Below are 25,702 nucleotides of genomic sequence, written 5' to 3' on the forward strand. Positions count from 1 at the left end.
TAGCTGAAGTACATTAACTCTGTAATGAATATTATTATACTTGAAAGCGTTTACGTCAGTAGATAACCAAACGCTATTCAAAGACCTTTTAAAAATTATTGTTAAGGGGCGCCTGGGTGGCGCAGTCGGTTAAGCGTCCGACTTCAGCCAGGTCACGATCTCGCAGTCCGTGAGTTCGAGCCCCGCGTCGGGCTCTGGGCTGATGGCTCAGAGCCTGGAGCCTGTTTCCGATTCTGTGTCTCCTTCTCTCTCTGCCCCTCCCCCGTTCATGCTCTGTTTCTCTCTGTCCCAAAAATAAATAAAAAACGTTGAAAAAAAAATTAAAAAAAAAATTGTTAAAATCTGTAAGACTTACACATTGAAAAATTAGATTTTTAAGCTGCCCTTAACCTGAGGAACTCGTATTCTGAGAACAGCCCCACAGGTAGGCACGGTTATTATCTCAGATGCGAACGTGATGAACTTGAAGACTTAAGTGACGTCCCCAAGTCTGCAAAGTCAGGTGGTGGAACTGGGATTTGAACTCAGCGAGGGAAGAGGGAGGCGAGGCCTGTGTGGGCCACCTGCGTCCTCAGCGGTGTGAACAAGCACCCGAGAGGACGTCTGGGAACCTCAGGAACACACTTTGCTGGGGAGGCAGTGAGGCCACTGAGCTCACACCACGTAGCTGTGGCCTTGACAAACGTGACTTTGTCTTCTAGTTACAGGCTGCGGAGGCTTGAGAATTTGGGTTACGTCTGTTATAGCTTTTTAATGTTTGTTTATTTTTGAGAGAGAGAGAGAGAGAGAGAGAGACAGAGCATGAGCAGGGGAGGGGCAGAGAGAGAGGGAGACACAGAATCCGAAGTGCAGAGCCTGATGTGGGGCTTGAACGCACGAGCCGTGAGATCATGACCTGAGCCGAAGTGGGGCACTTCACCGACTGAGCCACCCAGGTGCCCCCATCTGTTACAGCTTTTAAAGCTCACAATGGCCTTGACGGGGAAACAGGCATTCTATGTTTATGGATAAGCAGAGTAAGGGTGTTGAGGCCCTGTGACTGTGGTATCGTTGGCCCTCTTCATCATACTGTCCTCTTACACTTTAGTTTCTGTTCGGATTGTTTTGTATTTTGCACTTTATTTTAAAGTTTACTTTGAGAGAGGGAGAGAGAGAGAGCCTGCGCATGCATGAGTGGGGGAGGGGCAGAGAGAGAGAGACAGAGAGAGAATCCCAGGCAGGCTCCACGCTGTCACCACAGAGCCCCACACGGGGCTCGATCTCACGAAACGCGAAATCATGACTTGAGCCAAAACCAAGAACTGGACGCTTAACCAACTGAGCCGCCTGGGCACCCCCACTATATCTTAGACTTATTTGTCTGCAAGTTCCGCACTGTAGCTCTTCAAATTCCTAAATATTCACTTAACACTTAATTATTTAATATGAATATTTAATAATTCCCGACCAACGACTGTTGCCAGTGAGTTCTTACCGGACCGCGAGATCGGCGCTGGTCCCGGGTTGCATGGTAATGAGACTGTCCACAAGGTGCCGGCCCTGGATCTCTCTGCCACCCCTTATGGCCTCTGGGTGCAGTCCCAAGAGCCCAGGCGTGTCGTCGTCAGGTAAGGACTGGACGATGTGTATGTAATCCCTCAAGCTCGCGGATTTCGGCACCGGCTGATGTATCTGAACATTTAACCACTTGTTAGTTTTTGTCCAGAGCGATACCTACTTTCCGTAATGTGTGTGGATACTTCTTCCCATAAAATTTTTACCGTATACAAATATATAAATACCATACGTAAATCATATAAAATTCCCATAACGTTTACACAGAAGGCTCCCCTTACTTCTGGGTGGCATATTCCAGACCCTCCTGTCAAAAGCTACCTTTGGGACGACTGCGTTTGTAAAGTGTGGCTCTGGGATACGCACAGGAGAGAGTGCGTAATGAATCATCCGCTGGGAAGAGAGACAGAAGAAGGGAAACCACTTTGGTTCTGACTACCTGTGGCCTCAGTGACCCATACCCACAGATAACGGACACAATCCGGCCTTAACAAACTGCCTTTCTTCGGCGAAGCTGTAGAAGGAATGTGACAACGATGTGAAGACTCCGTCTGAACACGTGGCGGGGGGGGGGGGGAGCAAAATGGGTGACGGTGGTCAAAAGATATGAAATCCCAGTTATGAAATGCATAATACATTTGTTTTAATTGAGAAGCTACTTAATGGTGTGGGAGAGCTCTTCATGCTGGTCACCAGCTCTTTCTTCCTGCGATTAGCTGTGTGGCTAAGTTCCCCTCTGTAAGGCTGACTCTCGTGTCACATCCCCTGGGGAGAAAACGGGCCTTCTAGAACCTATGAGGTGATAATGACGAACAGGGCTATGCTGGATAAAGAGACGCCCACAGCTTCTTGGACGCGATCCCTTTGAAACATGGAGCCCAATTCTCTCCCTGCACGGAGGCTGACCTAATGGTCTGCTTCTTGGATAAGCGAGGGGACAGAGGTCAGACCCTGGTCTTTCTGGCCTTGAGAGGATGCATGGGAAGATGAAACGTCAGCTGACATGGTAAATGGTGACTTGTTTTTACACTGCTGGCAGTTAATAAGAGCCATTAAAAGTGACCATGAAAATCCATTTAAATGCAGGTTTTAGATAACGCAGCTACATTTCAGTGATCAAGTACTGTAAGTAAATGCCTGTTCCCACCTCATCGCTGGAGAAACTGAAGTCATCTTTCAGCACTTCCGGGTTACAGAATTTGTGCAGAAGGGTGTTTAGACACCGCCTGTCCCAGGTGTCCGTCACCCGGCCGCCGTAAGTCACTTCCCCAATGAGGTAGTGCAGTTTCTGCCACGAAATACCGGTCTGTGCATTCAGGGAGTTCTCCAGCACCTTTATGGCAACCTGTAGAAAGTCCACCAGTCTTTACTATCTCAGAACGTGTTTGCAGCCCACTTTGATGTTTGCACGTAAAATCAACAACTCGCAACAGCTACCTGTATTTTCTCTTTAAAAATACCGTTGACCCTTGCACAACCGTGGGTTTGACGTATGTGGGTCCCCATATATGTGAATTTTTCACCGTTCCCGTAAATGGATTTTCTGTTCCTTGTGATTTTCTTAGTAATGCTTTCTTTCCTCGAGCTGCCTTTATTGTGAGAATACAGTGTACGATACATATAACACACAAAATACGTATTAATTGACTGTTGGCGTTATGGGTAAGGCTTTCAGTCAACAGTAGGCTATTAATAAAGCTTTGGGGCATCAGAAGTGATACGTGGATTTTTAACCACACAGGGGTCGGTGCCCCTGACCCCCGCCTTGTTCAAGGGTCAGTTGTACGTGGAAATAGCAAGAGGGGTAAAAATATCAGGATATACATTTTCATCCGTTAATTCTTTTTTGTTATTGAACATCGAATTACTAAATTAAAATTATTACTATTATTTGGAACAGACACCACAAGCTGTTCGGAAGGCACAACGGGGTAAGCAAGGGGACGTGAGTCTTCGGAGACCCCTGGTCTTCCAGTCAGATCCCTCCCGGAGGGCCCGCTGCCTTTGGGAGGTTTCTTGGGCCCCTTGACACAGATGTTCTCTGAACTCCCTGCACCGAGTGGATCTCATTCCTGCTTCTCTCTCCGACCCCCCTCCCCACCTCTCTACTTCAACTGCCGGCTCTCTTCCCCTCCCTCCCTCCCTTTCATCTTTGTTTCCTGTTTTCCTTCCAAAAATGCTAGTCCGGAGTCGCCTGGGTGGCTCAGTCCATTGAGCGACCGACTTGGGCTCAGGTCATGATCTCGCAGCTCGTGAGTTCGAGCCCCACGTCAGGCTCTGTGCTGACAGCTCAGTTGTCCTGCAACTGGACGATATAGCTTGTACGTGCACTTTTCTTTTTATTCCCTCATCCTTAATACGGATTAATACGATCTGACATCATTAATGTGGATTATGTCATTTTCTCACTGCGTTGACCAGAGCTTTTGAGGCGATGCTGAACGTTAATGGTGTAATCAGCATCCCTGTTTGATTCTTTTTGTTTTTTTGTTTGTTTTTTTTGATTCTTGATGTTAATAAAAACAACTTCAGTGTTGGCTATTTAAAATGATATTTGCTATAGTTTTTTGGTAGTCTTTCCCATATTTAAGTAGTCCCTTATAATCCCTATATATTTTTGAGTTCTTATCAGGAATGGTGTCTGAATTCATAATGAGAGACTTCTTTTTTTATTTATGATATTTATTAGTATTATATTTATATTGATATTATGTAGATCTATACATTAATACTAATGTACCAGACTCAAATGAACCAACGGTTGGTCTTAAGACAGAGAAATCAACAAGTAATTCTTTGAGTTGTAATTGTATACCAAGAATGGGTCGCAAACGCTACGTGATGAAAAGGCACGTCGTACCACCGGTCAGGGCGCAGGTAGCTACATATCAAATAGCCAACAGCAGCCAAATGACAGCCACGGAAGTTCCCGGGTTGCTAGAAGCCAACAGACCGTATCGTGAGGGACCACTGAAGCCTTGGAAAGCTGTGGAGAACAAGAACACACCCACAGACCTCTCCCTGAGGGAACAAGTGGGGTTTCATGTGGCGCTCTACACAGGCCACCAACAATGTCTTTGTTAAACTGTGCAGGTGTCTTCGCATGGTACACAACGCGGCCACCGATGGGTGAACTACTGACAGGAGCTTGCCCATAATGTACCTTTCGTCATGCATGTTTCATCCCGCTGATGCGCAACTGCGTTTGAAGTTTCTTCTGCCTGCCTTTTGTGGGTAGGCAAAAATTGACGTCATGTAAAAAATTAAGCAACTTGACACTGTCCTGCCTTTCGAACCCAGATTTTTTTTCTAATTTTTTTTTTATATTAAATATAATGTATTGTCCAATTGGCTTCCATGCAACACCCAGCGCTCATCCCAACAGGTGCCCTCCTCTATGCCCATCACCCACTTTCCCCTCTCCCCCACCCCCCATCAACCCTCAGTTTGTTCTCAGTGTTTAAGAGTCTCTTGTGGTTCGCCTCCCTCCCTCCCTCTCTGTAACTTTTTTTTTTTTTTACCCTTCCCCTCCCCCATGGTCTTAAGTTTCTGAGGATCCACATATGAGTGAAAACATATGGTATCTTTCTCTGCCTGACTTATTTCACTCAGCATAATACCCTCCAGTTCCATCCACGTTGCTGCAAATGGCAGGAGTTCATTCTTTCTCATTGCCAAGTAGCATTCCATTGTATATATAAACCATAACTTCTTTACCCATTCATCGGTTGATGGACATTTAGGCTCTTTCCATAATTTGGCTACCATTGAAAGTGCTGCTATAAACATTGGGGTACAAGTGCCCCTATGCATCAGCACTCCTGTATCCCTTGGGTAGACTCCTAGCAGTGCTATTGCTGGGTCGTAGGGTAGTTCTATTTTTAATTTTTTGAGGAAGCTCCACACTGTTTTCCAGAGCGGCTGTACCAGTTTGCATTCCCACCAACAGTGCAAGAGGGTTCCCCTTTCTCCACATCCTCGCCAGCATCTGTAGTCTCCCGATTTGTAGATTTTAGTCACTCTGACTGGCGTGAGGTGGTATCTCGGTGTGGTTCTGATTTGTATTTCCCTGATGATGAGTGACATTGAACATTGTTTCATGTGTCTGTTGGCCATCGGGATGTCTTCTTTGGAAAAGTGTCTATTCATGTCTTCTGCCCATTTCTTCACTGGATTATTTGTTTTTCAGGTGTGGAGTTTGGTGAGTTCTTTATAGATTTTGGATACTAGCCCTTTATCCGATATGTCATTTGCAAATCTCTTTCCCCATTCCTTCGGTTGCCTCTTAGTTTTGTTGATTGTTTCCTCTGCAGTGCAGAAGCTTTCTATCTTGATGAGGTCCCAATAGTTCATTTTTGCTTTTAATTCCCTTGCCTTTGGAGATGTGTTGAGTAAGAAATTGCTGCGGCAGAGGTCAGAGAGGTTTTTTCCTGCTTTCTCCTCTAGGGTTTTTTTTTTTTAAATTTTTTTTTTTTCAACGTTTATTTATTTTTGGGACAGAGAGAGACAGAGCATGAACGGGGGAGGGGCAGAGAGAGAGGGAGACACAGAATCGGAAACAGGCTCCAGGCTCTGAGCCATCAGCCCAGAGCCTGACGCGGGGCTCGAACTCACGGACCGCGAGATCGTGACCTGGCTGAAGTCGGACGCTTAACTGACTGCGCCACCCAGGCGCCCCTCTCCTCTAGGGTTTTGATGGCTTCCTGAATGAGAGGCTTTTCTGCATCTACTGATGTGATCATGGAAAGCGAGTTATAGATTTCCAGCTATCGAGCCTGTCTTGCGTTCTTGGACTCAGCCCTAGGGGGTCATAGTGCGTTATGCTTTTGATTCATTGCTGAAGCTTATCAATAATTTATACAGAATTTTTTACATCAGGTCCTAAGTACAACTAGACTGTATTCTTATATATATTATTTTTACCAGGTATTCACATTACTATTATGGTTTCATAGAATGGATTGGGGAAATTGCCATCTTTTTCTAAGGCTTGGAACAGCTTAAATAATATCAATGTCCGTGTCTTAAGGTCCAGAGTGAACTCAGCTGTGAAACCATTTCATTCCGGTGTTTATCTGCAGTGTCTTTTTTTTTTTTTTTTTTTTTTTTTTTTTTTTTAATTTTTTTTTTTTTTCAACGTTTATTTATTTTTGGGACAGAGAGAGACAGAGCATGAACGGGGGAGGGGCAGAGAGAGAGGGAGACACAGAATCGGAAACAGGCTCCAGGCTCTGAGCCATCAGCCCAGAGCCTGACGCGGGGCTCGAACTCCCGGACCGCGAGATCGTGACCTGGCTGAAGTCGGACGCTTAACCGACTGCGCCACCCAGGCGCCCCTATCTGCAGTGTCTTATAGCAGTTGGTCCACTCAGAACTTTCATATTTTTGGAGTCAATTTTGATAATTCGTATTTTCCCAGAAATCATTGGATCCATATAGACTTTCAAACTTTGTCTTATCAAAAACCAATTTTGGGATTTATTTTTCCGTTCTACTATTTTTTGTGTATTATTTTATCACTATTAAAATTAGATTCATTTGTCCCTTTTGTTGTTTTTTCTAATTTCTTAAGATGACTATGAATTTCCTGCACTTCCTCTTTAATAATGAAGATATTTAAGGCCATAGTTTATTCCTTTCTGAGCATATTTTATGCTGTCATAGTTTCAGTGTGAAGTATCTCATTTCCTTTGTGTTTGAGATATTTTGTGATTTTCCTTTGAACATCCTCTTCGATAAAAGACTTCTCTCCAGGCATGTTTCTTAATTTCCACCTTAAGATCTTTGGGGTCGAATTTTTATTACATATTAGATTACGATCCGAGAACGCGGCCCACACAGTAATTAAAGATTTTATTCCATGGCCGTGCTCCTGGCTGAACTTGCTACGAGTTCCTTGGATGTATGAAGGAAAACGTGTGCTGCCTACTAGAGGGATGTTGGGTTCTACAAAACTCTTCTTAATCGAATTTGTTGCTTACATTATTCTATTATCTGTCTTACTCTTGCTTATGGGGGCGCCCTAATTCCGAAAGGGGATTTGAAATCCCCCCTAGTGGTGACACAGGAGCACACACCCGTAGCACGCACAGGCATGTACGCGTCCCCACGCACCCACACGCACGTTTGTGAACACGTGCTACCGTAGGCTACGCTCTGCCACGTGTCGGGACCGGAGCGTGTGACAGACTCCGAAGCCAGGCCGCCTGTGTCCGAATCCTGTCGGTTCCCGCAGCTCCCTCAGCCTCAAATGGGGGAGGACGGCCCTCTTCCCGGGGCCGACGTGAGGCTCAAGTTCATCAGTCCCCAGAACACTCTCCGCAGAAGTTACCGGTTTCACACCGCCGTTTCCTCACAAATGTCCCCTTCCTGCTCTTTGGTGCTTTTTCAGATTCAGTCCCGTCTTGTCTGATGGTAACATTGCCATTCCTGCTTTCTCGCTGCCTTTACTTTCTTGGCAGTTTTGAACTGTCTTCCATCACGTAAGTGTTCTTCTTATAGATGGCGCGTGCCTCCTAGAGAGGGAATGTGGCCGCTCACGTTTCAGACACAGCCTGAGAAGATTCCCTCCGTATTACTTTGCTACCGTTTATGTACTTTGTGGTTTCTCTCCCTCCTCATTTCCGACAGGTCGGTCCAATGGCTTTTTCCTCTCCCTCCTTTGCTGATTTAGACACAGGCAGCCTTTCCGTTCCTTCAAGTCTTACTAACATTTCTTTTTTCAAGGGACGAGAAGACGACAGTTACTTCCCCGCCCCCAGTGGGAACAGTTCCCGCTTCTTCCTCTGCCCGCCCGGCCTCCCCTTCCTGTCCTCGCGGGACCCCGGTGCACACGTGCCCCTTCTCCCCGACCTCTGGGTTCCGCTGACTGAGGTTAGTGTTTTTAGCCTAAGACGATTACGGGACTTTTCTTGTAGCACGAGCCTTCCTTTTAAATCATCTGTGTTAGCACTTAGACCACTGGCGCTCAACAGTTCATTATTGTCTGTTTAGATTTAACAATGCGGCCAGGCCACAGATTTCCTGCTCTCCACACTCCCCACTCGGCCACTTCCCTTCATTGTGTCTCCGCCTCGGCCCTGATGCGGTCGCACACAGCTGCTACCGAGTTTGCAAGGACGAGAGCCAGAGCCAGGCTGGGCTGTGCAGGAACCCCTCCCCGCACCCCCCCCCCCATGCAGGAACCCCCTCTGCAGGACCCATCCCCCCCCCCCCCCCCGCAGGACTTCCCTTTGTGCAGGACCCCATGCAGGAATCACCCCCCACTGCGGGACCCCCACACAGCCTTCTCCGGCCGGCGTGCCTGCTCCCCCACTGCCTTCTGGCGGGACCCCTGACCAGCCTAGCGCCACCAGGGGTCGTCACAGCTTGTGCCGGCTCTGTGAGCGTTCTCAGTCCGCAGACTCCGACCTGTTGTCCATCTGTCGTCGTCGGTCGGGGGGGAAAGTAAAACCGCTTTCTTCCTACTTTGTTTTTCTCCATCTTCTCGGCCGGAATCCCTGTCGTTTGAAGGTGAGGTTACTCTTCGGACATCTTAATTGTCCCTCGTGATCTCCATCGTTCTGTCATTTCCTTCTCGTGCTCGGGCTGTTCCTTCTATCTGATCTTTCCAGCCGTTGACTCGACTTTGCACCACCACCACTGCCCCCCCCCCGACCCCCCCCCCCCCCCGTCTCATTTCGCGTTTAGCTCATAAGTCTCGGTGCGCGGCGTCTGCTGACGACGGTGTGCGGGGCCTGGGCACCGATGCGCCTCTGGCCTGCCCCTGCAAACCGGGGCCAAGCACCCCGACCCCCGCCCTGTTATTTTGTGATAACGAATAACCTTTGGAGGTTATGCAAATAAATCATAACCAGAGCTGTTAGGACGAAAGTAAAAACTCCAAAACGGGGGAGGAGGCCGAAGGGCGAGCACACATCTGTTCCACGTCACGCGGGGGCAGCATCCGGCGCTCTTTCACGGACGCTCAAGTGCTCCAGGAGCACCCACTTGTGTTCTGACGTGCTATTGGTCAGAGCACCCAGAGTTCTGTCCGAGTCCAGTTTACAGAAAGCCGATGGCCTGCACGTGCTTCCTTCTGAGAAGAACGCGGAGGAATTCCGTCCCTCAGACACACAAACGGTGTCTGGCTCATCAAGAAAATTACAGACCAAAGGCACAGTTTTATTGCCTGTAGGGCATTTATCAGTTCGGGATGCGACTTGGCAATCGTATTTCATGCCTCTCTCTCTCTCAGTATTTCCAGAAACTTCTTTCCTATATTTTTAGAAGTCAGTTTTACCGTCTCGCTGCCTCTTCTGTCAAGAAGGTAAAAAGAAACGGACGCGGGCTCACTTACAAACATCATGTGTGTGAAGTACGTGCGTGTGTGTGAAGCGTGTATATCCTTTCGGGCTCCTACAATTTTCTGTTCCATTGCTTGTTCCATTTCCTGTTCTTTCTCTCTCTGGCCACTGGATCGCATTAGGTATGTGATTTTCTCGGTCTTGCCCTTGGGGCTCAGGCCCAGGTTTTGGGGGGCTTTCGGGGGCCGTAGCCTGTGTGTGGTGGAGAATGCACTGGTGCTTGGCCCAGTAGACACGGTCACCTTGAGGGTCCGCCAGGACACCCCAAGCTCCCTGACCCGGCTGGCTGGCCGGGTGCTCCCCCTAGTGGGGGGAGCTGTGTCCAAACTCAACTTCCCAGGGAACTAGAAGTTCCCACTTCCTTAAGGAGGGGGGGCTGTGCATAAATCCAGTTTCCCGCAAAGCTCCCAGAACTTCCAGACTGTCGGCTCGGCACCCGCAGGGTCTTTCCCTCCACTGGCAAGGCTGCTGTCGCACGCGCCGCACAGAGAGGGGGAAGGACGGAGGGGAGGGACGGTTGTCCTCTTCTGGACAACAGCGCCATGATGTAGCCAGCTGCGTCCGGCTTGAGCAAGCCTCTCTGCAAAATGCCAAGAGAGCATCAGCACCCCGGGCATGCCAGCCTGCGCCAAGTTCACACGCGCTCTGCGGCGACAGAAGACCTGCTGACACCGGGCCACCCACTTCCTACCATCCGTTCCCCTGCAGGTGGTTTAGGATACATTTTCTAGAAAATCACTTGTAAGAGAGATGAATTATATATACACGCAGAATGAAATCCTGCTGACGGGCTCGGTTATAACCAATTTTCCTGATCAGTCCTATCAATGTGACTCTTTCTTTCTACATCAACGATAATAGGAATTCTTTGAAGAATTTTGATACAGATTACCAAGTTGCCTTCCAGAAAGTTAGCGACAGTTCCTGCCTCTCTGTGCCGTTGTCTTAGCCACTGTGGTTGCGAAAGGTGGTATCTCACTGCGGCTTTAACGAGCATTTCCCTGACGGCTGTGGAGTCCGCGTTCTCCAGAGAGCCAGGTGAGGAGCGCACATGCAGAGAGACTTGCTGTTAGGACCTGGCTCACGTAATTATGGAGACTGACAAATCTCCAGACCTGTGGCCGCGGACGCAGGAGAGACGACGGTGCACTTCCTGTCTGGAGGCCCCGAAAGAGCCGATGTTTCAGTTCAAGTCCAGAGGCTGGAAAAAGCCAGTGTTCCGGCTCAAAGGCAGACAGGCAGGAGGATTTCCTTTCTGTTCTAGTCAGTCCTTCGACCTACTGGACGAGGCCCACCCACATCGGGGAGAGGGATCTGCTTTATGACCTACCGGTTTGAATATGAATCTCACCCAGAAACATCCTCACAAACATACTCAAAACAACGTTTGGCCAAATACCTGGGGGTCTTGGGGTCCAGTCAAGTTGATATGTAAAATGAACAGCACGACTACTAATGAAATTGAACAAAGTTTCATCATCTGATTGCCTTTTTGTATTTATACTGTGAACTGCCTCTCCGGGTCCTTCACCCATTGGGGTGTTTTCTTTCTCTTCTTAATTTACAAGGAATCCTCATACAGTTAGCATATTGGCATATTAGCCATTGACATAGTAGATGCCACAGGTATTTCCCCCAATGTGTTGTCAGTCGGCCTGCTGACTGAGTGGGGTTTGGACAAAGTGCTTGAGCCCATATCCCTTGACAAAAGCCCGGAGCACAGCCCTTCGGTGTCCTGTCTGGTGAGGGGCAGAGGCACATACTCTGACTTGCAGAGGGCGTGAGCGCCAAGAAGCCCAATGAGGACGCAGAAGAGGCGGGAGGGCGCCCGTCCGGGCGGGTCTAGGTGGTGGACACCCAGAGGCAGAATCAAGATTTTGCTCAGGTTTTTGGCCTATAATCTAACCTGGCGAAAGTTTAAGCAGGCGTCGCCACATGTTTACCTTAGCAATAAAAAACCACCATGCATTAGGAAGCAGAGAGAAGGTTCTAGACAGAGAATAGTAAAGAAAGACTCCTAAACTGTGCTCCCCCCCTTTACACAAATCCCCCCGATTTGTGTAAAGTGCGCTCTCTCCTACTTTACACAAATCGGGCAGAAACCACAAACATTTCGAGCGGTTTCTGTGAGTCACGCACTGTGCTACGTGACCTATGTTAATTAGCCTGCCTCGTTCGGTGCCCTTTCGAGTGGGTGTAACATCTGGCTTGCCTTCCCTCATCCTGCTTTTTCCTTCCTTGGTCCAGGACCAAGACCCTGAGAGTTAATGAGCTCGCCCAACAGAGTAAACACTGGTACATCTATAAGCGGGAGAGCTGTGATCTGTTTCCAGAAAAGCCGGCGGCGCGGAGATCCAAGCTTTGAAACATTAGCCTTTGTTACCTAGTTACGGAGTTCACGGGAAAAACACTCAGTGTCCGTGTAGTTTGTATATATTGTTATTCATTTGTTGTTACTGTTTATTTTGAAGGTATGGCACTTACCTCCAAGTCTGAAGAACTAAATTTGTAAGCAATATTCCAGCCCAGTGTTCCATAATTTTTTCTCTCATTGATTAGAGCATTGAAAAAACATAAGCCGAATAAAAGCTTTTTCCACCACGGTCCACAGTCCAGTTTTTCAAATGTCTCTTCTGTCACCACTCCACTGCCACTGTATCCAAACGTCTGCAGTAAGTTACTTTTCAATCCTTGCGGATTTTCCACTGCAATCTTGAGAACAGGTGTGAGAAGGACAGCACATGAGACACAGGCACCAGGTCTAGAGGGGACAGAGCGGGGCAGGGGACTGGCTAAGAGGGCAAAACAAAAATCCCGGGTTAATTCTTTTCTCACTTGAAAGTTTCCGTAAGAGGACTGTACCAGATTTCCTATTGTTCCAATTCAGATTTTAAAACGAAAAGTGTAACACCGTCGGGCGCCTGGGTGGTTCAGTCGGCTAAGCGTCCGACTCTCGATTTCGGCTCAGGTCGTGATCCCGGGGTCGTGGGTTCGGGCTCCCTGTCGGGCTCTGTGCTGACAGCGCGGAACCTGCTTGGGATGTTTCTCTTTCTCTCTCCCTCTCTCTCCAAATAAATAAATAAATAAACTTCAAAAAAAGAAGATAGGACTCCATTTAAAAAAAAGAGTGTGGGGGGCGCCTGGGTGGCTCAGTCGGTTGGGCATCCGACTTCGGCTCAGGTCATGATCTCACGGTCTGTGGGTTCGAGCCCCGCATCGGGCTCTGTGCTGACAGCTCAGAACCTGGAGCCTGTTTCATATTCTGTGTCTCCCTCTCTCTCTCTGACCCACCCCTGTTCATGCTCTGTCTCTCTCTGTCTCAAAAATCAATAAACATTAAAAAAAATTAAAAAAAAAAAAAGAGCGTGGCTGTTAACTGTTGAAACCGTGAGGTGTCTGCAAAGCTCCCTCGTCTGCACATTGTACACAAACACATACAAGCTGTGTGCGTGTGCACGTGTGAGGATCCGTGGGTGGGAACGCGTAGGTGATACACGGACACGCGTGTACGTGAACAGCAGGTTTCCGGGTCAAGGCTCAGACCGACCACTCGCAGAGCCGCTCCTGGTGCCAGGCTCTGATGCCCCCCAGGGCCACCCAGTGGGAGTCGGATGTATCCTGAGTGCGCAGCGGGGTCTGTGTCCCGGAAGAGGACCTCGCTGCTTATCTGGACGGCCAGTGTCCGGCACAGCAGCCCCTCCTTCCAGGGATAGAGAAACGCGGGTTTGTTGGGGGAGCACAATCAGATCCTCTCCGGGGAGAGAGAAGGAGGGACCGGTCCCCGCCCCGGAGCCTAAGACTCTCACACTGCGGCCCGGGGCCTGGAGAGCGCCCCGTGGAGTGGGTATTCCGTACCTCCCAGCATGTTGACCTTTCGAATTCCCTTCACTGCAGATGGCCAGCAAGTTTGGCTGAGAAAGCCCTGAGGATGCGGAAATGAGGAATTTTCGTTGTGTTCCCTGTCATTACTGATCTTTGGAGCCTCCTGCTCGTGCCTCGCACCCGCGTAAGGAAGCATATGTGAGGGGGAAGGCGGGAGGGAGAGCGGGGGCAGGTGGGGAGAGAGGGAGAGAGAAAGTGTGACTCTGGGGAAGAAAGTTGCTAATATCTGAAGTGCAGCCGTGGCTTGCTAACCGCAGCGATGGACCTGCTTGAGGTGAAATGTTCCGCGAGGCCGCCCTCGGACCCCTGTCCCCAACACCTGCTCTCTGGCTGCTCTCTGCCAGAGCCGTTCCAGAGAATGAGCTGTGGGGTGACAGGGCAGCAGAGGCAGGAAAAGCCTGGGCCAAACGGCCAGGCAGAGGACACAGACCCCGTACTCCGGTTCACAGGTGCCGGAAGTCTTAGCATCCCTGTTTGAGAAAATGTCCAGCGAACTGTGAGTCTCTTGGAAGCAGGGATCTGGCCTGCTGTGTGTTAGTGTCCCTCCTGGACCACAGTGCAGGGCCGAGCGCAGAGGAGAGACTCAGCGTGCTACACTCAGCACCCTCTTCGAAATCCGAGTTATGAACACAAGACAGTTTACTTTCAGTGTTCCTCAGTCAATACCAAGCCCCGTCCTGCTTTGTCCGTACCTTTAAGCTCCTCTGAAGAATAGGAATCAGGAAAGAACTGCCCGACTTTGAGCTTAACCACAGCCTGAAGTCAGGGTCCACTGTCACATCTGGGCTGTTAAATCTGCAAAACAGAAGGGTGATAACCTAGTTTGATGAAAAATAGTCAAGCCAAACCAACATGTTTTTAGGAATCCCAGAATCTCCATGTTGGAAGTGACCCAGAGCTCATTTAAATAATCGTGTATGAGCCCCCCAGCTCTCCCTCTCCTGCGACGCAGGGATTTGCATAAGACCCAGTAAGGCCCAGCTTTGAAAAGTAGTTTTTCCACCTAAGCTCAAGAGTGCACACTGCAAAAATCCTTGGAAAAAGTACAAATTAAGAACAAAGTGAGTGAAGTGTTTCCCTGGTCAAATCTGGAACAACAACGTCGAAATAAGTGACGGTGGCCACAGATTATCCATCGAATAAAACAGGAACATGATTGATACAAAGAAGCCAATGAATAAATGCAGGAGAAGGTAAGCCTCCTCCTTAGGAAAGAACATCACTTAATAAATTTAGAAGGAATTGTGGAATTAGAAAGTCACTGTTTGGCAAATAACAAAGCCATAATTCAGTCAAAAATTCCCAATGGCGGTGCCTGGGTGGCTCAGTCGGTTGAGCGTCTGACTTCGGCTCGGGTCATGATCTCGCGGTTCGTGAGTTCGAGCCCCGTGTCGGGCTCTGTGCTGTCAGTTCAGAGCCTGGAACTTGCTTTAGATTCTGTGTCTCCCTCTCTCTATGCCCCTTCCCAGCTCACATGCTCTCTCTCTCAAAAATAGACGTTAAAGATTAAAAAAAAAAAATCCCAACTGTGTGCTCTCGATATGATGCACCAGGGACACAAATGTGCTGTGTGGCTTTTCTGCAATACTGTGTAACCACAGTCTGACCGTGAGAAAACAGCAGGCAAACCAAACGGATGGAACTGGCTGGTACTTTTCAGAACCGTCCAAGTTATGAAACACAAAGACTGAGGAACGATCTAGAATAAGGAGGATTTAAGAGCCAAGACAGCTGAATGCAATGAGAAATCCTGAATGAGAACCTGGACCAGAATTTTTTTTTTTCTTTTTTTCTTTCTTTCTTTTTTTTTTTGCAGTAAAAGATGTTATTTGGGGGCCAGCGGGCTAGGTAGGACTGAGGTGATCAGATCATCGGTGAGCACACTGGCGTGTCTGAGGCACCAAGCGGCATCATGTTCTCAGCTGACTTCCAATAATTCAGAAAAGAATTACATACAAATGTACGAACAAGCGAAAGACAAGAAATGGCCAATGTTAACAACCGGGAACCAGAGGGCGGGGGAGGGGAGCGGTCATCCTGTTCGTGCAGCTTTTCTGCATGTCTGATTATTTTTGTCAAATGTGCAAAACAAATCCAAACAACAAAAGCAAAACAAACAATGAAACAACCCCACAGAACCCAAAAGACAACAACAACAAAAATCAAACACAGAATTAAACAGAAAAACAAAAATAAACTAAAACCCTGGGGCTCTGGCTGGCTCAGTTGGTTGAACCTCTCACTCGGTTTCAGCTCAGGTCACGATCTCACCGTTGGTTGAGTTCGAGCCGCACTTCGGGCTCCGTACCAAGCGCGGAGTTGACCTGGGGTTTGCTCTGCCTCTCTCTCTGCCCCTCCCCTACTTGTGTTTTTTTTCTCTCTCTCTCAGAATAAACACCCACCCAGTAAAATCCCACTAACTAGGCATAAGTACGCCTTTCCTTTTCTCTTTCTCTTTTTTAAAATAAAAACAGTACACTGTAATACGGTTTGTAGCCCGATAGTTTTCCTTAGTAATATGTTGTGAACACATTTCCTTAACTCTTAAATCTAAGAAATTTGCTTCACAGTTTTCTCTCTCATAGTAGGCTGTAGTCTTAAACCCTTAAAGGCTTGATTTGATAAAGAAGTGTGAATTCCTCTTAATTATACTCTGACTACATAGACTGCTTTTTTTTTTATGCGCTGTTAACTACTTTTATTAAGCTTCTGAAATTCTGTTCTGAAGAACATTCCTCTAATTTCTCTTTTTCTTTTTTTAAAAGTTTTTTTTTTAAGGTTATTTATTCATTTATTTTTGAGAGAGGGAGAGAGAGAGCAGGGGAAGGGCAGAGAGAGAGAGAGGATCCCAAGCAGGCTCTGCACCGGTGCTGAGTCCGATGCTGGACTTGAACTCACAAACTGTGCGATCATGACCTGAGACGAAACCGAGACGCTCACCCGACTGAGCCTCGCAGGCGCCCCGACTAGTCTCTCTTTTTAAATGATACATTGCCATCTGCCATTCTGTTGTTCTCGAGCCTAGCGCACTCTGGAAGGCTGACCGACGTCGTCTGGTCCCTCCTGCGCACAGTCCCTAGACTGATTCTTGGCAGGTGCCCTGTTGGTAGTGTTCGAATGACTAATGAATGAGGGGTGTGCCGGGAATTATCATGTCGCCTTCCAAGGTTTACAAGTACTGAAATTACACCACTGAGCAGTCTTGTCTTCTGGCTCTTTTTTTTAAAAATTTTTTTTAATGTTTATTTATTTTTGAGACAGAGAGAGACAGAGCATGAACGGGGGAGGGTCAGAGAGAGGGAGACACAGAATCGGAAACGGGCTCCAGGCTCTGAGCTGTCAGCCCAGAGCCCGACGTGGGGCTCGAACTCACGGACCGCGAGATCATGACCCGAGCCGAAGTCGGCCGCTTAACCGACTGAGCCACCCAGGCACCCATCTTCTGGCTCTTAAATGGCAAAGTACATACGAGAAGGAGATTATTAAGAACTTTGTAAACTGTTGAAGGCACAGGAGTCAGAACAGAACGGACGATCCTAGCGAAGCTTTTAGAAATTTAATTGAGGCAGGTGATTTGGCTTCTGGTTCCCTGTGGGTGTGCCCAGCCTTAGAACATAGTGTGAAGGGGAGGGCCTTACACACACACATGTGCACACACTCACAGGACAGCGCGACCACACAGGTGAGGCCGACACAAGTGAACCGTTGGAGAGAAAACTATCGATGGCAACCGGTTAAAACTCACTCGACCAGTTTAAACCCCGCCCACCGCCGCTCCGTGTTAGCATAGCTACCTTCCAGCTACTTCCACCGCCAACAAGAAGCCGGAGCCCCGGGCAGCTTCTGCCCAAGTGAGAGTGAGCGTCTCTTTGCAACAGGACGGAGCCAGAGAAAGTCAGAGGAAGCGCTAAGGATAGGCCAGAAAGGAGGGACAGGAGCTGTTTGGAATCGTGTAGAATGTTAAAATCTAAGGTCTGGATGCACACGTGTGTGCGTGGGGCATGTTTTCTGCTGAGAGGGAGGGCTGAGGAGGAGAAAGTGGGCAACGGAATGGAGAGCAACAGTCAGGGAGGCTTTTTTTCCCTGTAAAACCGACGTATTCTTAGTGGAGTTTTAAAGTTCTTGGGGCAAAAAGAACCCAGGTAAGAAAGCTTAATTTTCCCCCGAGTGGCCCGGCACTTTACTTTATTATTGCTTAAATGCGTTCATTTCCACTTTCACCTCATTGTTTTTCTCTGTTTTTTTTTTTTTAAAGATTATTTATTTATTTTGAGAGAGGGAGGAGGGAGGGGCAGAGAGAGGGGGAGGCAGAGAGAATCCCAAGCAGGCTCCACACTGTCAGCACGGAGCCCGACGCGGGACTTGAACTCGTGAACCACGAGATCATGACCTGAGCCGAAATCAAGAGTCGGAGGCTCAACCGATGGAGCCCCCCAGGCGCCCCTCATCCCACTGTTTTGGTATTTAGCGGATCCCTTACAAATACACGTAAGCCTCTTACGATTCTATGATGGAGCAGAGCCGTGGCATGAACGACGTGGCGAGATGGCAGTTCTGGAGGAAGACCCACTGTGTGGGGCTGCTCAGGGCCTTCACAATGACCTCTTCTGCCTTAGCGGCCTGGCCACGGCCCAGGGAAAGCACCGTCACATGCTGCGTTCTTCCTTTCAACTCTTGCGCAAACTTCAGGAGCATGTTGGTGAGGTCAGTCCCTGTAACAACGTGGAAACGTGCACCCTGTTGTAAATACATTTCGTTCCCTCTTAAAAAAATGCAACCTAGTGATGATGGGGTTGTGGCAGGAGGCGCAGTCACAGAGGGGAAACTACAGGGTTTGGATCAAACACGGAGTTCAGATCTTGGTTCTGCTATTAACTGGGTGGCCTGGGTTTTCTAACATATGGGGGTGACAGTACCTACCTACAGCAGTGACTGCTGGTTATCTGCTCCAGCATCTAGTTGTCCCCCTCTCCTTAGCAGCTGACCCCAGTGTTACCCAAGATGACTGTGTCCCCAGCTGAAATACTTCATTTTTAGCAGCTAGGTATGGGCATCTAAGTTGGTAGCAGTTTGTTCAATTGTTGTATAATACTTCCTTTCTTCCATTCTATATATTGTTTGGAGTGTGGGCGTGAGGGCTGGAGCCCCGGCAGCCACCCTGGGCTACGTCCTCAGGAAATGCACAGCACCTACTATGAGTGTGTCAGGCACAGAGTGGCTGCTTTACATGAAAGGTTAGAGAGACAAAGCCTCCACAAGGACACACTTTTCTAATTCTTTTTTGCCTAATAGAATCAAAGTTTGAAAATGGTGAATTCTAAAGACATATTTGATCTGGAGATGATGAAGAATAAAAGGTGAGTTAAAATACTTCGCTTAGGGTCTGTTGGGCAAAGACAAGGGAAAAAGCATTTGGAGCTTTGAGGAATACAAGGGCTGGGTGGACGGGGCCGCTTTCTGATGGTTTGTTTTATATACATATTCATGAGCTAACATATTAAAACAGTTGATAAATACAAGGGCAGTCCCAACTTCCAGATCAATAATATGTGTTTAGGAGATATTTTCCGCACAGAAAATTGGTACCGGTAAGTTTTTCCACGGTTAGGTTATGAATCCGGGAAATTGTATTCTTCTTTGTTCTTTTACATTTTTGGAAACATTCAGTCTTCATATAACTTAACGTTTTAATCTGTCCCTTTCCCCAATTATGTAAGTAAGAATAGGAAAAGACTTTAAACATAAAAATACCCAACACAGAACCTACTTCTCTACGCCTTTTTTTAAAGTTTATTTATTTTGAGAGAGAGAGAGAGAGAGAGAGAGGGAGAGAGAGAATCCCAAGCAGGCTCCACGCCGTCACCACAGGGCCCGACGTGGGGCTTGAACTCACGAACCATGAAATCGTGACCCGAGCCGAAACCCAGAGTCGGACGCCTCGCCGACGGAGCCCCCGGCGCCCCGTTTGGTGAGCGCCGCACGGGCCTCTTACCGTGGGAGTGCAGAAGTATCAGTGGCGTTGTGGCACTGGATCCCTCATAGGACTCTTGCAAACGAATTCCAGTCCTGAGAGCATATTCATCTCCCATTTTTTCAGTTACAAACCTTCTCACTGAATTCTTTAGCTGCTCCGGCTGAAGAATTTTGATCTGAAAGAGAAAGCACCAAAGGCACGTTCCCTGTGGCAAAACGGAACCAAACAAGGAGGCGTTCGTCATTCTCGTCCCCGGAGCTCTGCGGTGTCCCTCGTTCTGGGAAACTGCAGCGGGCGGGTCTGTGCGGTGGGGAGACCGCAGCCACCGCTCGGGGGCCCTCACGTGGCCCTTCCTCGGGGCCTCTGTCTCTCACACTCTGACAGAGATCTTGCCTCGGACGTGAGATCCAGGTTATGGTCCCCGATTTCTCGTGGGCGCGTCCTTCCCGCTGTCTGCGTCTGGAGCAGGAAGACCCCACCGCGTGTGGATGGAAGTCAGGAGCGCCCTGGCTCCTCTAGTAACAACACGGAGATAAACAGCCCAGCAAGCTGGGTGCGGATCCGGAAAGAACTCTAGCGGGACCGAAAGGTTTTGGAAACCGTGTCCACGTGGTGAGTAGAGGGGCTCAGGGCCCGTCGGAAGAAATCACTGCACCTCTCGGAGGAAACACCTTCGGCATGAAAATTGTTTCAAACGAGCCACTTCTGTGCTCTCTGGGAACTGACCATGGATTCTGTCCTGAGCATTTTCAGCATCAGAGAGTCCGTCAGTTAAGGCAAAGCTGAAACCGTGTGGGTCTGTGAGGGTGCCCTGGGCTGGACCGTGGGAAGTTGCCATTTTTACATGTCAAATCCGTCAAATATCGGCAAAGTCACCGTTTAACATAATACATGTGATCAATACATCAAATTCGAATCTTTTCTGTTATTTCTTGGAAAAATTAATCTTAATTTTATTTGACTTAAGTGGAGCATGTATGTGTGTGTCTATATATATATTTTTCTTTCAAGTCTTTACAAAATTTATTATTTATTTTGAGGGGGGCGGAGGGGCAGAGCGAGAGGGAGAGAGAGAATCCCAAGCAGGCTCTGCACTGTCAGCACAGAGCCCAACACGGGGTTCGATCTCACAAACTGAGAGATCATGACCTGAGCCGAAATCAAGAGTCGGACGCTGAACCCACTGAGCCCCTCCCCGGGCGCCCCTGTGTGTAGATATTTTTAAATGAGTATCGGCTGCACACAGAGCATCTGGGGTCTAAGGGCCAAGCTCGGCCAGTGTGTCCAGTGAGTGGAAGCATTAGAATCAGCTGAGGCCAGCAGACAGTGAGGTGTGGTCCCGACACGTCACCACTGAGGGTGTCACCGCCGAGGGTCTGTGCTCCCAGATGTGAGTGTACCCCCCGCCCCCCTTACTTTACTGGCCAACAGAGCAGCACTGTAGGTCGGGGGTGTGCCGAACTCTTTTCCAAGCAGCCACGAGCAGTTCTGGAAAGTTTCCTCGCATCCTTGTCCCCCCGTCGCCATCCTTCCCGGCCGCTCTCCTGTCTGGCAGGCCGTCACGATGGGGAGCGGTGCGCTGACCGGACCGGGCCTTGTCCTGATGGGGCTCTGCGGTATCGTCCTTCCCCGGGCGCCCCGCCTTCTTTCTAATCTAGTCTCACTTCATCTCGCAGGGGGCGTCTCAGTTTCTGACTCTTACAGGTCAGACCCCGTTTCAAATATCCTAACCGGTTTCTTTGTACGTACATGCAACACTTTATCAGACCAGGTCTTCCGACTGTGGGTTTGGGAAACGCGATCAGTATACTCACAAAGTTTGTAGTTCACAAGTGGAGATCACCTGGCGCTTACCGGGCCAAGGAAATGTAGCAGAGGCCTTGACGACCAGTTAATTTCTCCGTGAAGGTCATACATACTGGCTACATAAAACTCGAGTGATACGAAAAGGCAGAAGTTGAAAAACGAAGGCCCTATTTTCTAGAAGACCACTGTCGTTTCTTGCGGCTCCTTCCATTCTCTGTGCGCGTGCGCACATCGCTTCTTCCACAAGGGGAGTCCTACCCGCAGACTGGTGCCCAGCATTCGTGTTAATATGGCTTAAATGTATCTTTGTGTTAGTCTGGTTCTCTTTCCTCAAGACTTCGAAGTCTCGTAAGAAAGATCTCCATAGGTTCAGATCCACTGGTCTGGGACAAATTACACTCGAAATGTTGAGACAAGCAAGACAAAGTGAACATGTCTATAAGCCACATGCGGTGTTTGGGGCAATCACCCTCTGGAGTAAATTTTAAAGTGTTACAAGAATAAAATTTAAGGCAGAAATCGAAGGGTTACCGGCTGTCGAGGCTGCTGTTTGCAGAAGTCGGGGCGGAGGTGGGAGAGAGAGGAGGGATTTCTCCATCACTAAACTAGATGGCGGATGACGAAATGAAAAGAGTTTTTTGGGTGATAAGGGTGAATCCAGGGTGATGTACTTGGAAGAAGTGGGCGGGTCCTGAAAGGGGCTGGGGAGAAGGCCTGTTCGTCCCTCAAATGCACCCACTTTCTAAGTCCTCGCCCCCTGGGGGGAGGGAGGGGGGGGCGGAGCACCACCCGACTGGACCCTCCGCACAAAAGAAACAGTAAGGAGCTGACTGCTTCCCTCCAACATCAACATTACTTGTAAAATCCACGTATTTTGCTAATAACAATTTAAATTGGAATGGTTTCAGTTACTGGTAAAGTGCTCAAAACACTGAGAACATCACTACTTTCTTGTAGCGCATCTTACCAGAATGAGTCTTTGAAATGGAGTGAGCTTCTCCCAGTGGAAATTCACAGGACTATGTATTTCTTCAACTTCATTCAGAAGTTCAGCTAGATTAAATTTAGAGAGAGACACAGAGATGGAAAGTCAAATGCCCTGGGTCACTAAAGAGACACCGCGATGAAAATTTTGGCATAAAACTGTCAGTTTTTTTTTTAGACATGGCTGACTTCTTTTAAAGAGAACTTTATTCCTATAAGACCTGAGGGGTCCTCGAGGTCACAGGTGAGGCGGACCTCGGGCCAGGGAGCAGGGCTTGGCCGACACTTCCTAACTTGCTCCGCATGTGAATACATGCTTTCCTGGTGAATACAAACTGATAACTCTAGGGGTTAGACATTTCTATTCATGGGGTGCCTGGGCGGCTCAGTCGGTTGGGCATCCGACTTCAGCTCAGGTCACGATCTCGTGGTTCGTGGGTTCGAGCCCCGTGTCGGGCTCTGCGCTGACGGCTCGGAGCTTGGAGCCTGCTTTGGATTCTGTGTCTCCCTCTCTCTCTGCCCCTCCCGTGCTTACACTCTGTCTCTGTCTCTCTCAAAAATAAATAAACATTAAAAAAAAAAATTTTTTTTTTATTTTTAAAAAAAAAATTTTTTTTTCAACGTTTTTTATTTATTTTTGGGACAGAGAGAGACAGAGCATGAACGGGGGAGGGGCAGAGAGAGAGGGAGACACAGAATCGGAAACAGGCTCCAGGCTCCGAGCCATCAGCCCAGAGCCCGACGCGGGGCTCGAACTCCCGGGCCGCGAGATCGTGACCTGGCTGAAGTCGGACGCTTAACCAACTGCGCCACCCAGGCGCCCCCAAAAAAATTTTTTTTAAATATATACAAAAAAGAGATTTCTATTCATAATCTACCCGTAACAGATATGGGACATGAGAATTAAATGGAAACGCAACACGATTCCTGAATTTTGGAAAAAACTGACTATTATCCATATCTGGTTGTTTCGTGCTGCCACAGGGTCCTCTGGGCTCACCCGCCCCCACGAGGTGGGGAGCCTTCTGGTTTCGCTTTCAGCCATCCCCGACGCAGTCATGGTTCCTACCTACCTCCTATCCCTAGGTATTTCCCTTCCCCAGCGTCTACCTTTAAATACAACTTGGATTATAGAAATAGCTTTTTTGAATAGAGTGAAAATAGGTTTGCTGGTCTTAGAAAAAAAAGCCTACGATACATGAGAGTCTAGTTACAAATGGATACATCGTTTTGTTCCCCCTAAAATAAAAAGATCTTCACTTTACAAAATAATGACCGGGGGCGGGGGGGGGGGGAGGGGGGCGGGGAGGAGAGCTTCTAAATCCGAACTGGAAATCAGGAAGCTGTAAAAGAAAGAAAAATAGACGTGACTACTGGCCACACAGACACTTCAGCATGGCTGGCACAGACACCATCGATAAATCCAACCGACAGTGGCCGATTTGTAAAAATACTTGAACGAACAAGTTAGCATCCTCGACGAAACAGAGCTGATCATCGATTACACCAGTAGGGTTCTTACAGGTGGCCAAAGAAGAATGAGCAATTCAGTAGAAAAATGGGCCGAGTACATTAACAGGTAAATCCAAATGGTCAACAAACACCCGAGAAGGTACTTAAATGTAGTGCTGGCCAGGAAATCCAAGTTAGAGTACCTTAACGTTTTCAGATTGGCAAAAGTTACCAAAAAATCAATAGCCCTCTTGGAAAAGAGGAAGTCATGTATCGCTGGTGGAAACAGAAATTATGCTGGACTTTTCAGACAAGCAACCTAGCGGCAATCTATTACCATAAAAATAATATGCTTTTGATCCACGAGGTCCCTTTCTGGCCGCCTGTCCCAAGGAAAAAGAGCAAAGGAAATGCCTGTAAGGATGCGTCGGTTCCCACGAGACAGAGTGGCATCTTGTGACAGGAATGTGGAAGAAGAGTGGACAGGAGTGTGGAGGGAGACACGCTAGGATGTGGGTGGAGGTCAGGGGGCAGCGAGCAGGGCAGGGCGCCCGAGGGGCAGGCGCGACAGGACAGGTGTGCCGAAAACAGCGCCATCTGCAGTGAGCGACTTCCAGAGCGCACCTGCTACATAAAACGACCCATGGGACACGGGTGGGGTGCACGCGTGGCGGTGGGTGGCGCGGGAGCCGCCCGAGTTCATGCTCAGTCGCAAGACCCGCGTGAAGCCTGCATTAAGCGACACGAGCCGGGCTCACAGCTGAGCTACGTTCCTCCCTGCGATTTTCTCATAAGACATTGAGCCACATGTGTAAGCTGACAATCCACACACACGCACACGCGCGACTAGGTCAGAGTAAACAGAACGTTGAATGCTCTCTTACTTCCCTCCGGTGGTTTCTTCCTTTCCTCCGCTGGAGCCTTTTCTGGAGAGAAAGGCAGGCTCATCAGGCAATAGACAGCCTCACTGCTTTTGAAAGCGTCCCACTGTGACACATTTGACAGAAGGGACTCGCACAGCAGAGCGAACGGTTCAAGTTCGTGGCTGACGTACAGACACTGCTTCCACGTGGAATCCGACAACCACTGAAGGTGCCGATTTCTGCAAGTTTCATACCTGTCTAATAGAGAATGGGAAAGAAGCATGTTAAAAAGAGACGATGTTCTTGACCTTTGAGTTGCTCACCAAAAGCAGACGATTAATAAATATCTGTTGTTGAGGAAAAGCTCATGTTATGTAAAAATCAGTTACACAAATGGCCACTTTTTATTGTGGCAAAAACACATAAAATTTCTCTCTTAGCCAACTGTAAGTGTAGAGTTCATCAGTGTTACGTACGTTCATATTGTCGGGAAACAGATCTCCGGAACTTCCCCTGAGAGTCTGAAACTCTGTCCCCATGAAACAGCCCTCCCCTAGCCCCTGGGCACCCCTGTCATACTTCCTGTTTCTCGGATCCCAGCCACTCCAGGTACCTGGAGTTGTGTAAGTGCAGTTACAGTCTTCGTCTCCTTGTGACTGGCTTATTTCACTCAGCACGATGTCCTCCAGGTTCATCCATGCCGTAGCAGGTGACAGGCTGTCCTCCTTTTCAAGGCTGAAAAATATTCCCTTGCACGTATACACCATTTTGTTTATCCCTTCACCCGTTGGTGGATATCTGGGTTGCTTGCACCTATCGGCTGTTGTGAACAGTACTGCCGT

General features: G+C 48.5%; 1 protein-coding gene across 1 annotated transcript in view; it reads right to left on the bottom strand.

Annotated features, from left to right (window-relative positions):
* DNAH14 (dynein axonemal heavy chain 14) overlaps nucleotides 1–25,702 on the bottom strand; it is a 334,473-nt gene that overhangs the window by 28,838 nt on the left and 279,933 nt on the right. Inside the window, exons 72-79 of the mRNA XM_086693941.1 lie at nucleotides 24,882–25,118; nucleotides 22,529–22,614; nucleotides 19,774–19,930; nucleotides 18,283–18,493; nucleotides 14,474–14,576; nucleotides 12,384–12,611; nucleotides 2,702–2,899; nucleotides 1,475–1,671 (exon numbers count right to left, since the gene is read on the bottom strand). Of these exons, the coding sequence (XP_086550067.1) occupies nucleotides 1,475–1,671; nucleotides 2,702–2,899; nucleotides 12,384–12,611; nucleotides 14,474–14,576; nucleotides 18,283–18,493; nucleotides 19,774–19,930; nucleotides 22,529–22,614; nucleotides 24,882–25,118 (1,417 nt within the window). The remainder of the gene's footprint in view (nucleotides 1–1,474; nucleotides 1,672–2,701; nucleotides 2,900–12,383; nucleotides 12,612–14,473; nucleotides 14,577–18,282; nucleotides 18,494–19,773; nucleotides 19,931–22,528; nucleotides 22,615–24,881; nucleotides 25,119–25,702) is intronic.

Source organism: Puma concolor, chromosome E4 (genome assembly GCF_028749965.1).
Source record: "Puma concolor isolate L17-30 chromosome E4, mPumCon1.1.hap2, whole genome shotgun sequence".
Lineage (NCBI taxonomy): Eukaryota > Metazoa > Chordata > Mammalia > Carnivora > Felidae > Puma > Puma concolor.